The 12124-nt window shown below is 54.0% G+C and overlaps 1 protein-coding gene across 1 annotated transcript in view; it reads right to left on the reverse strand.

The window, feature by feature from the left end:
- Positions 1 to 11193, reverse strand: part of Padi1 (peptidyl arginine deiminase 1) — a 32757-nt gene extending 21564 nt beyond the window's left edge. The window contains exon 1 of the mRNA XM_028753962.1: positions 10973 to 11193. Within this exon, the coding sequence (XP_028609795.1) occupies positions 10973 to 11064 (92 nt within the window). The 5' untranslated portion in view covers positions 11065 to 11193. The remainder of the gene's footprint in view (positions 1 to 10972) is intronic.
- Between the last annotated feature and the right edge of the window lie 931 nt (positions 11194 to 12124).

The raw sequence follows: 12124 nt of genomic DNA on the forward strand, positions 1-12124 counted from the left end.
CAGGTTTTCTTTGTTTTTGATGACCCCAGTACCCTTGCATTTCTTATGCCCACCTGTGCTTCAGATGTGGCTGCCTGCACCTGGCCCCAGGCATCTCTCTGGAGTCCCACACACCGTGACATCACTAAAGATCCATCTGCAGTGAACAGCCCTCTTAAAACATTTTCTGAATCCCAGCACTCCCACACCAGGCCTCAGGCCTCTGGGCCTTCTGCACCTGGCCCTCTCAGCCTTCGAAGCTTTGGTCCCAGGGCATTTGGGGCTGGGCTTACCCTCTGCCAGCTGCCTGGCAACTCCAGCAGTTGCTCCCAACTCAGTCCCTGAGCTGGGTACAGAGATGATGGATTGTCTGGATCTGTGGCTGCTGGTCTTGTATGTGACCATCGACACTGACTGTTGAACACTCTCTCTGTCTCTCTGTCTCTGTCTCTCTCTGTCTCTCTGTCTCTCTCTGTCTTTCTCCTTTCTCTGTCTCTCTCTGGAAACTGTTGCCACTTTCCCCTTCTCCCCAAGGGCAGGTCACCTGTATATCACCTGTACCCTATCACACCTAACCACACCCAAGTCTGTCCCTGGCCTGGACGGGGTGGGTGTCATCTGTACCCCACCTTCCCGTCTCCCTCACACCCATGTGCACAGCAAACATCACCCATTTTGATAACTTCTGCATCCTTCACCCTCTTGCCTGCTGGGACCCTCTACAGACAGCTCCAGCCCCCTACCCCCACAGCCTCTGGAACACATTTCCCCCCAGGCGGCAGCCTTCCTTCCTATCCAGGCCATGAGAGTTGCTCCATCCCCAGAGCCAGCAGCCTTTCTCTTTTGGCTTGGAACACGTGCCCAGCAGGCTGCGAACCCCCAGGCTCTGCTCGTTTTCCCTCCACCCAGCCCCAACAATGTATCCTTTGCTGCCCCACTGCCACCCTCAGGTTTGAAAGCCTTCTGAGGGCACTTATATGCATACACACTTATTGTAAAACTTAATACCGCAAAGCATATCCTACAACGGTCACGCTGTACGGAACTCCTCATTGGCGAGTGCCTTGTAAAATCTCTAGAGCCCATTTCTCCTCACTGTAGCTGGCTGAGGCTGCAGCTCAGACCACGAATTTGGCAAGGCAACAGTATCTGTCCCAGATTGAGCATTATACCACCAAGAAAGCCGTTGTCATTGAATCTGATGCCTGACTTGAAAGTGGGGTGAAGCGAAGGTGTGTGTGTGTGTGGGCATGTGTGTGTCCAGTGTCTCCCCTTCCTTCAGGACCTGAGCAATTTCACAGAGTAGGTGTTGTGTCAGAAGCTGTGGCGGTTTGAACAGAGAATGCCCTCCAGAGAGTCATTAATAACGGAAAGCTTGATCCCTAGTTGATAGAAGAACTAGGAGATGGCGCCTCGGGGGCGGGGCCCAGGGAGGTGTGGCCTCGGGGTGTGGTCTCGGAGGGGTGTGGCCTCGGAGGGGTGTGGCCTCAGGGAGGTGTGTCACTGGGGCTGGGCTTGGAGACTTCTAAAATCCAGGCCCTTCCCAGTTATCTCTCTCTCTCTGTCTTCTGCTTGAGAATCAGGCTGCAAGCGCTCAGATACTGCTCCAGCACCATGCATGCCTGTCTGTATGCTTGCCATGCTCAGTCATGGTCCTGGACTCTAATGCTCTGAAACCAGGAGCCCCAAATTAAACGCTTTCATGTATAAGTTGCTTTGGGTCATGGTGCTTTATCAAAGCACCAGAAGACAGAAAGACCCACCTTTGACTTCAAGCTAATCCTTCCGTAAAGGTGCCATATACCTGACTACCCACCCTCACAGCTACGGGTCAGTCAGTGGCTTCCCTTGAGAGGCAGTTAAGGGCAGAACAGGTCTTCAGGGCCCTTCTCTGGGGCACACAGGGGCCTATCCAGTTCAATCCCGGTGTCTTCGAGGCTCTGGCCATCCTCACCCTGTCCATGTCAGCGGCAGGCATTCAGCAAGGTCCCAGGGAACCAGGCAGTGTCACCACAGCTATTCCTTGTGGTGCGTGAGAGAGGCAGGTTTTGCCAGGAGGATGCTGTGTGCTTTGGATTCTCATTCCCTGGACATCCTGGCCCTACCCCTCCCAGAGCCTCAGGCATCGGACTGGCACTACAAGTCTGTGGTTGGGCCATAAATTAAGGGACAGACGTGCGTGGGAGCTGGAGTAAGCCCAGAAAGTCCACAGTGGGACCTGCCTCCTGCACACACTTTACCCATATTGCCTCTCGGCAGGGGATCTTGCTGTGAAGCTCCTGGCATCGTGAGGTCCTGGCACACATCCCCAAGCTCACAGTCAAAGGAAACTTCCTCTAAAGTTAGGGGACAGGACAGGCTTGGTGGTGTAGTCCCCTAGTCTAAGCTCCAGAGAGGCAGGCAGATCTCTGAGTTTAAGCCAGCTCCAGGCCAGCTGCGGCTACATCGGGGAAACCCCATCTCAGAGAAAATGGGGAGGAGGCAAGGGGCTGTACCCGTCAGGTTCGTTTTGTTGTTGTTTGTTTGTTTGGTCTACTTGACGCAAGCTATTGAGGAAAAGGGAACATCACTGAGAAAATTCAGATTTTCCCACAGCCGAGTATGTGGGGGCATTTTCTTGATTCATGATTGATGTGGGTGGGGCTAGATTATTGTGGGTGGTGCTATCTCTGGGCTGGTGGTCCTGGGTGCTATAAGAAAGCAGTCTGGGGGGCTGGAGAGATGGCTCAGGGGTTAAGAGCACTGACTGCTCTTCCAGGGGTCCTGAGTTCAATTCCCGGCAAACACATGGTGGCTCACTACCATCTGTAATGGGATACGCTGAAGATAGCGACAATGTACACACACACACACACACACACATATATATATATATTAATTCTAAAAAAAAGAAAGAAAAAGAAAGAAAGGAAGAAAGAAAAAAAGAAAGCAAGCAAGCAAGCAGCCTGAGGGAGCCATGGGGAGCAAGGCAGTAAGCATTCCCCTTCCTGCATCAGCTCCTGCCCCCAGTGCCTGCCTTGAGCTGCTGCCCTGCTTTCCTTCAGTGACGGGATGTCGCCTTGACCAGCTCCTCACACTCTGGCAAATAAACTCTTCCCTCGCCAACTTTCTTTAGCCACGATTTTAACACAGCGATAGAAACAAATTAGAACATCGCCCCAGTCGCTTCTACTCTGCTCTCCAACGCAAGCCCTCATCTTCATCTTTGTGTTCACCATCAGCCTGAGACATCTCCCAAACAACGCCCCCCATCTTCCCCCTCCCCCCCCATCTCTGCTGGGACAGGGGCATGCGTCCTTTGCTTCTTCAAAGCCCATCTCAAATGTCACTGTTTCCCTGAGGCAGGGAGTAACCTCCCCAGAGTGTGACCTCTGGTCCCTGATGGAGTCAGCCTTGGTTTTCCTCCTCCACGTAGCCGCCTCTGGGGCTAGTGAGGGCGCTGGGGCTGAAGCTGCTGTGAAGTGTGCTCTGATTGGTGGTTGCTGTTGTCAGTCTTCTCAGCCTGCGCCCCACCTCCCCTGGTCTGGCACCGCTGTCCCCCTTTGCAGCCTGCAACCCCTCCAGGTCTGCCTGTACATTGGAAGCACCTTCAGCAGCCTGACTCACCCTGTAGCTTGGAGGAAGGCCAGCTAAAGAAGTGACGAAGGACGCCAGAACCTAGAGAACAGCAAGGGCCCATGAGGGTGGGGCTGCGAGGAGAGTCTGAGCCCCGCCCTCCTCAGTCGGCCGCTGACCCAGTCAAGGTGCCTGCTGGGGACATCTAGCTGGCTGCTGTGGGCTGAGGGGAGCTTCAAGCATCTCATTTAGCTAAGTTTGTGACACTGTTGCCAGCATCTCTGCTTCATTCACAATAAGCCTCTCAGGGGGGTGCTCAGAGAGGTGAGGCAACCTTCCTCAGATCACACAGCAGGGAGCAGCACAGTTATCTCCCATCTCTCACCCCGGGGGAGGTGGGAGGGGGGAGCTGACAGTACAAGGAGCACGTGACTGGAGCACGTCCTGCTGAAGGGAGGGAGGAGGTCACAGGAGAGGATGGGGAGGACTTGTGAATGGCAGAATTTCCACACAAGCCCCTCGGAGGGTTTCCTTGTGAGCAAGCCTGGGGGACCGAGCAGGAAAGCCACCATCCCAGTCTCTGTCCCCACCTGATCTTTCAAGGTCAGCGCAGGCCAGGACACAGTGTCCATGGCTCTCTGCTTCCAAGAACACTGAGCACGCAGGCACCCCGGGTCCCAGGGGCCCAGAGTTCATCATGGCCACCCCCTACTCCACCCCGCAGGACTCAACCTGAGCTTTTTCCACTTCAGGCACCTTTTCCACTTCAGGCACCGGTCCTGTAATTGTAAAGCATTTCCTTCTGCCGGGCTGCAGACTTCCACTCCAAAGTTGTCACCTTTTAGGCCACCTGCCCTCAGGAGGACTGTTGGGACCTCTGTGCTACCCCCACACACAAGGGCATCACCCTCAACTGGGGCAGGAGCTGGCAGGTGAGGCTTGTGAGAGGCCTGTGCCAGCAGTGGCCCCACAGGAAGGAGAAAGAGATACAGGTAGTCTCAGGGACTAAAACAGAGAAGGCCACACAGGTCCAGGTGGCTGGAGCTGATGACTGGTGGCAGGTCTGGCCTGGCCTCAGCTAGCACTCTCCCAGGCTAGCCCTGTCCCCAAAGCCTGAGAGACAGCGTTGCATCCATTAAGACTGCCCTTGCCTCAGTCTGAACCTTTGTACTGTGTGACGTGGGTACCACGGGACGCAGTGAAGAGTGGCACCTGAAAAAGACACCATGGTCCCTGCTCTGCTCTCTGACTCCATCCTCAGCATTTGCTGGTAGAACAGGGGTTTCCAGAGCGGAGAGGAAGCCCCGAGCAGTCACGCAGGGGCTACAACGGCACAGTGATGAGATTCAAGCATGGAACGTGTGTAGGGGTGCCCCCACCCCACCACTCACACGGACTCTGCAGCAGAGAGAATTCCCGGAGGTCAGGTTTCCCTGCGGTAGAGCTTACAGAATCTGGAGTCAGGCATAGGTGGGTTCAAATCCCAGCCCTGGCAGTTGCAGGCTCTCTGTCTTCAGAAAGTCTCTCAGTCTCTCTCTGTCTTAGTTTCTTTGCAAAATGGAGACCATAGTCCTTTCTGCCTTGCAAGCTTACTGTGAGAGTTAAAGGCATATTATGGGAAACACTGGAAGCAGCTGCCATGGCCACTGCTGCTACAAAGGGTTCTGAGGGCCTCGGAGGAATGGACACCAGACAGGAAGAGATGGGGACCCATAGACGAGAACGCTGTGTGGCTCCTTCCCTCTCAGCAGACCAAGGAGCCAGACTAGGCTCACTACCACACAAACCAGCATCTCCAGCAGGGATTGGTGTCTAAGATGGCTGCATGCAGGAGGATTAGGAATTCAAGGCCAGCCTGGCTTCTGGAGCAAGAAACATCTTAAAATAAACAAGCAAATAAAACCAGGGACTTGGGAAATGGCCCCACTGGGAAATCCTTGCAAGTGAATTCAAATGCCCAAAACTCACATTAAAAAAAAAAGGGGGGTGGGCTGGAGAAATGGCTCAGTGGTTAAACATGCTTACTGCTCTTGGAGAGGACCCAGGTTCAATTCCCAGCCCTCACTAGGCAGCTCGCAACTGTCTGTAACTCCAGTTTCAGGGAATCTGATGTCTTCTTCTGACTTCCTTGGGCACAGCATGCATATATATGTGTGTGTGTGTATATGTGTGTGTGTATATATGTATATGTGCGTATGTACACATTGTATATATGTGTATATATGTATATTGTATGTACATCCAGACAGACACTCATAAGGAAAAAAAGCCTAGGTGACCATATACACAGGAAGCGTCAACAGGGAGATTCCTGGACATCACTGACCAGAGAATCTGCTCTAACTGGCAAGTCCCAGGTCCCTGTCTAAAAAGATGGCTCTTGAGGAAACACACCCAAGAATACACTCTGGCCTCCACACGTACATGCGCATACGGGGCACCAATACATACACATGCACACACCCACGTTTTCAAAAACAGCCCTCCCACTGGCTCTCAGCGAGCTCCCCACAGCAGGCACAAGCCAGGTGGACTAGGGGAGCCAACCAGGTAGGTGGGAGGGGTGCCGCTGACACCTCTCAGCCTTGGCTTTCTCCCTCTGTCCTTTTAGTTGTGTGCAGCTGGCAGGGGTCATGGAGGGTCATACGTGGCTGGTCCAGTACCACATATACTCACTTCCCTAAGGTCTATGCCATATGGGGTGTGGCTGTGACCTCTCCTTCCCAGAGATAGTGATCAAGAGATCAAGAGATAGTTCACGGGCACGTTGCAACGCCCAGTCGTTGCTCAGTGCAGGCTGCCTAGCAAACCCAGGAGGAAGACTGGAGATGCCAGGCCTCCCCACAGTGGATACAGGGCTCCAGGTGGCACCTGTCACTCCCTGTCCTTCAAAGCAGAGGAAGACTGGAGCCTGGGACCAAAGTATCCCAAGAGAAAGGGCCCTGATTTAAAATCGATACGCTGAGTCATTTTCCCCTTGCCAAAGCAGATGTGACGCCTGTGGGTGATGAAATTCCTCATTAGTAAAATGGGGAAACTAGAGATGCCAACTGTACAGGCATACAATAGGTGACATCACCCATACCTACCTTGGCCAAGAGAAAGCAAGCTCAGAGTGGCTAAGTGATTGGCCCAAGGTCACACAGCCTTCAAGGACCAATAAGACACCCCCCCCCCACCCACCCAGCTATCATGTTCTGAGAATCCACCAAATTGGCCAGCCCTGGGAGCTTCTCTCAGTGAAGTTGGTGAGTGTTGGCTAGGGTGGGGGAGGGGAAGACCTAGCCCTCTCCTCTCTTCACCAAGTCCAGAGGCTGGGACCACATATGCCCAGGTTCAGAGCCTTGGTGACCAACCTGGCTCACAGCATGCCTGCAGCCCCTCTGCCAAGTCCCCTATGGAGTTAGTGGCCTGTCTGTCATCCATCCAAACTAACTGATGCTATAACTGGTGCCTAAGCCAGAAACAGTTCAGCCAGACATATAGCCCCCAAGGGAAGCACTTGCAAGTAGTGTTTCAAGGGGCCTTGAACTCAAACCCAGAATGCCTGGGGTCCTGCTCTCGGGCCCAGGGTGCATTTGGAGGCCCAAACTCAGATGTGTCTCTTCTACGAGGCCAGGTTGGCTCGTGTCCACAAGTTCCAATTTTCGAAGTGCCTGCCCAAACTTGCTGACAGCTTTGGAGTCCTCCTGGCTTTCCCTAGCCAGCTTAGCACGATAGATGTTGGCTGTCTGTGCAGCTGAGAGATCAGACCTCTGAGAGAGATAACAATATCGGGTCTTCCGTTTTGACAGCACTGAGGATTGAACCCAGGGCCTCCCGTACACCAGGCAAGCACTCTACCATTGAGCTACACAGCCAGCTCTCTTTTTGCTTTTTGTTGTTGTTGTTGTTGTTGTTGTTGTTTTTCGAGACAGGGTTTCTCTATATAGCCCTGGCTGTCCTGGAACTCACTCTGTAGACCAGGTTGGCCTCGAACTCAGAAATCCACCTGCCTCTGCCTCCCAAGTGCTGGGATTAAAGGCATGCACCACCACCGCCCGGCCAGTTTTTACTTTTTATCTTCAGACGGAATGTCACTCAGTTGCCCAGGCTAGCCTTTGACTTGCAATCCTCCTGCCTCAGTCTCCTAAGTGGTGGAATGACAGTATCTCCCTGCATCCAGCTTGATGCCTTTATGCTGTGAGGATGCCCACTGTTCATCTATTGTCCTACCCCTGGTAGCCCTCAGGCAACCTGGGACCCAGAACAGGACTTCCTCTCGTGACCTCATATAATCCAGGAACTCAAAAATGTAAGTGTCCAAAAGTCACCTCCAAGTAAGGGCACTCTTCCTTACGTAGGTACAAGGACAGTCTGGGATGATGAGAGCGATCGCCCAGCTGGTCCCAGCACACCTGCAGCCTGTCGGTTCCCCAGACTGGGATCCTGTCAATCATATTATCCTTCCCTGGCAGCCTAGCTCTGCCTCCCCGAGCTCCTGTGAGGCTGACAGCACTTACCTACCTAGCCTGGGAAACAGTCAGACAGACACACCTCAGGGCATTGTTGGTTTTAGAATTCAGGAAGCCCAGGAGACACTCAGGCTTGGTCCTTCCTGTAGCTCACCGGAGAGTTTCATGGCCCTCCAATACTCCTGTGCTCCAAACCCCTGAATTATACTATTTTGTTTTGTTGAAAGTGAGGTGGGACTGTTGCTGTAGCCTGCCGGCCTGAAGGGCTCAGGGTGCTGAAGCAGCCTTCTGGGGATGGGAGTTGAGGTGGTGAGATAACCCGCCGGGGGAGAGGCATCAGGATGCTGAGATAGCCCATGAGGGTATTGAGCTAGCCCCATAGGGGATGGCCTACAGCACCTGTCGGGACTAGTTACCCCATGGCACACAATTAACCCCACATATAAACATTTTTTTTTCAAATAGCTAGGCAATGTGGCCTCTGGGGGATTAATCACTTCCTCTGATGTCACCTTTTGCACTGTCACCTGGAGGTTCAAACTCTGGGCAGCTCAGATGACTGGCACACCTCATACTTGATGGGGGGGAAGCCTTCCCCAGGCTTATCAGCAAGCAAGACCAGTTCTAAGCCCCTTGGTTGGCCTCAGCTGGAGCCAGTCACCAAGCAAAGGGGTGGAGGAGCCCCAAGTTCATCCTGTCATCATGTGTGGCCTGGCTCTAACCCAGCCCCTGGGGGAGCCTCAGGCTCCTGGAAGTCCCACTGGCTGGCCCATTCAAGGCTCTCCTGCCCACCGCCACCGCCTCTGGGCAGGAGAGCCCTCCTCAGTGCCACAAAGCAAATTCCTGTGTCCCTTGTAAACTCTGGGTAGCTGTAATGCTAGTCACCACTCAAGGTGCAGAGCTGTCACTTCAGTCCCTCCTAGAGCCAGTCAAGGGACGCCACGATCAAGGCAGCTCCCTCTGCTTTCATTCAGGCCAGCCACCCTGATGGACGACGCTAAGGGCTTGATGTTCCCACCTTATACCCTGTGCTGTCCTCCTCTCCCCTGGCTCCGAGGAGCAGTGGGAAGAACAGATGTGGTGGTGCCCACAGCTGCCTCAGCCTATCAGTCACCGACCACGGACAGGTACACACAGGTCTCATTCACCCCCCCACACCCCCACCCATGATGGTGGCACTGTTGAATTCACACAGAGAGGCCGAGGCAGGCTCACAGAAGGGCAGTGGCAAGCCTGAGATCACACAGCCAGGGACCAACAGAACCAGGATGCACCCGGCTGCATATGTAACCTCCATCCTGGGCTTCAGAGGGGTCCCAGTTCATCCAATCAGGATTCAGAGTCCTGGGCAATGAGAAGCCAGGGACTCTGGCCATAAGTGTGTGTGTGTGGGGGGATACAACACGGATGGGGGGACAGGATGGGACCGGATGGTTATGGGGACCTGATGACAGAAGGTAGACTTGGCTCCCTGCCAAGTGCCTTAGAGTAACACGGGACTGAGGTTTGAAAGAACTTTCTAGAAACAACCTTGTCTCTAGGCGAGAGCAGAGTCCTGGAATCAGGCAGGCTGGCCCCATAGGCTCTCCTTCCCTGACATCAGTGTCAAAGCAAGACTGCCAGATGCAATACAGGAAAGCTGGTCTCAGGTGAGCTTCAGCTGACCTGCAGGCTGCAGGATAAAGATATTTGTTCTATGCCATTTCTAAAAAATATACTGGGGGCTGGTCCCGGGGTAGAGTGCTTGTCTGTCTGTCGTGTGTAAAACCCCAGGGAGTACCAAAAATTCTGTTTCTCTCTCTCAGTCTCTCTCTTTCCTTTCCCTCTCCCTCTCCTCCCTCCCCCTCTCTCTCCACTCAGTGGACTCTAGTCATTAAATCTAGAACGGTAAACAGGCAAGATCGACCCATTATCCACATAGGTCTTCTGAGACCAGCCCGACCTCTGGTCCGCAGTGGTAGGCAGTAAAGGTTTGGCCTCCAGAGCGTCTGTCTGTCCTTCCCCGTCCCTGTCCCCAGGGTCCTACACTATTACTTGAGAGAGGAACGGTAAGACGAAGCATCAGTGAAGTTCAGACAGGCAACAGGTACAGCACTCCCCCACCTGACTGGGCAAGCCCGGGTATCAAGTCCCAAGGATGAACTGAGTCCAGACGGTGCCTGGGAACCCCCAGCCCTCAGCTCCCTATGGAAGGCACCACACCTAGAGCTCCACAGGCCCCAGAGATCAACGATTTCCCCACTGGCCAGATAAAGAGCTGAGGCTGCCCAGGTCCTGCATCCCTATCTAAGCAGAGCCAGGACAGGGAAGATTTGGGTCCATGGGGGAAACCGAAGTCATGGCTAGCCTATTCATATGTCACTATTGCCACTATCACCACCGCCATCATCACCACCACCGTCATCATCACCACTACCACCATCATCACCATCACCACCACCATCATCACCATCACCACCACCACCATCATCATCATCTCTTGCCAGCCCAAGTCCCAGGCTTTGCTCCAGGATCACTTCTTAGATTAAGTCATTGAGTTATGCCTTGACTACTCCCTCTTAATCCCAGTCACTCTGGTTGTCCCTGGCTGGCCTCCAAGGGTCAAGATGTCACATGCACATCCCTAACCGCAGCGAGGTGGAAAACTGGCAAGACATGGAGGGAGGGGAGGAAGGGGGGGCCAACCCTCTTCCCTGGCTCAAGCCCCACTTCCTTCTGCTGCTCCGTTTGAAGACTCTCTTGTAGAACCCAGACAGAGCTTGGCCCCAGGACTCAGGGTCGTCTCCTGAGTCCACCCTCACCCGGGGACTGGACCCAATGTCCTGACCCCAGTGCATTTGGGCAGATCCTATCTCCTTCCCTTGCAAGCTCTGAAGCCAGCTCTGTCTTCTTTGGCATCCAGATGTCGCCCTGTCAGAACCTCCCTGCATCCTCTTTTGCAGGGAATCCCCTGACCTAAGCACAGGAAAGCGTCCGGGTCTTACCTGTAGACATCCACCAGTGTCTCCACACCCACCACACACACGGCATGAGTCGGCTTTCTCAGAGAAAGCTGTACAGCTCGCGGGGAGGCCATCCTGTGCCCAGCTTCCAGTCACCTGGTTGGGTCAGCTTGGGGTGCCCAGCAGCCACAAGCCCCAGGCGCTCCCCCGCTCCCCAGCTCTTCTTGGGGACACCCGACTGCCGGGTAGGAAGCGTGCGTTCTGATGGGCTGGAGCGCTCTCCTCCTCCCTTTTAATTTCACCCTGCAACCTGGGGAGCCTGCCTGAGCCTGGTCCCCACCTCCTGGCTCCACGCCCAGTCACCTAAGTCATGGGCTGTCAATCTAGGAGGCTGGGAGGGAGGTGTTTGAAACTCTCTGTGGGGTGGGAAGGGGACCTGAAAACAGCCAGGTTCAGCTGCCAACAGGAAGCTCAGAGGGTCCCAGCCTTCCCACTCAGTCTCTTGATGCCTGAGCCCCACCCTGTGACTGCCTTTCTGAGGGCTCACACGAAGAAATGTGTATGTAGCTCCTACCTCCTGAGTGTGGCAATCCAGTCCTCAGGGTCAGCTCAGTGTGGACAAGCATTGTGTGGTTCAAATCCCAGGCCTGATACTCAGAGCCACTGAGGGGATAGAGGCTCGTAAGCTCCCCCAGGACTCGGTTAGCCCGTGTGTGTGACAGCTGCTGAGACAGGAGGACCTCGCGTATGGGAGTTCAGGGCAGTGGGAGAGAGTTAGCCTTGTCTAAAAGATGTGTTGATGGCTAGTCAGGCCTCTAATCACATTACTAGTGAGTGGCAGAGCTGCTTGCCCACAAATCTACCACGAGGTACCCAGAATTCAGAGGGCCAAAGTCAGTAGGCGATCACCTTAACCATGGGTTCAAAGTGTTAGGTGGAGATACCCCCTTCCCCCTCACTTACATCTTTCTTTCTTTCTTTCTTTCTTTCTTTCTTTCTTTCTTTCTTTCTTTCTTTCTTTCTGTTAGTCTTTCTTCATTCATTCATTCATTCATTCATTCAGTTGTTATTGCTGTTCCTGAAACTCGCTCTGTTGATCAGGCTGGCCTCGAACTCACAGAGATCCACCTGCCTCTGCTTCTGCCTCTGTCTCCCAAGTGCTAGGATTAAAGGCGTGTGCCACCACACCCGGAT

The sequence above is a fragment of the Grammomys surdaster genome, unplaced genomic scaffold (genome assembly GCF_004785775.1).
Source record: "Grammomys surdaster isolate TR1022 unplaced genomic scaffold, NIH_TR_1.0 125977, whole genome shotgun sequence".
Classification (NCBI taxonomy): Eukaryota; Metazoa; Chordata; class Mammalia; order Rodentia; family Muridae; genus Grammomys; species Grammomys surdaster.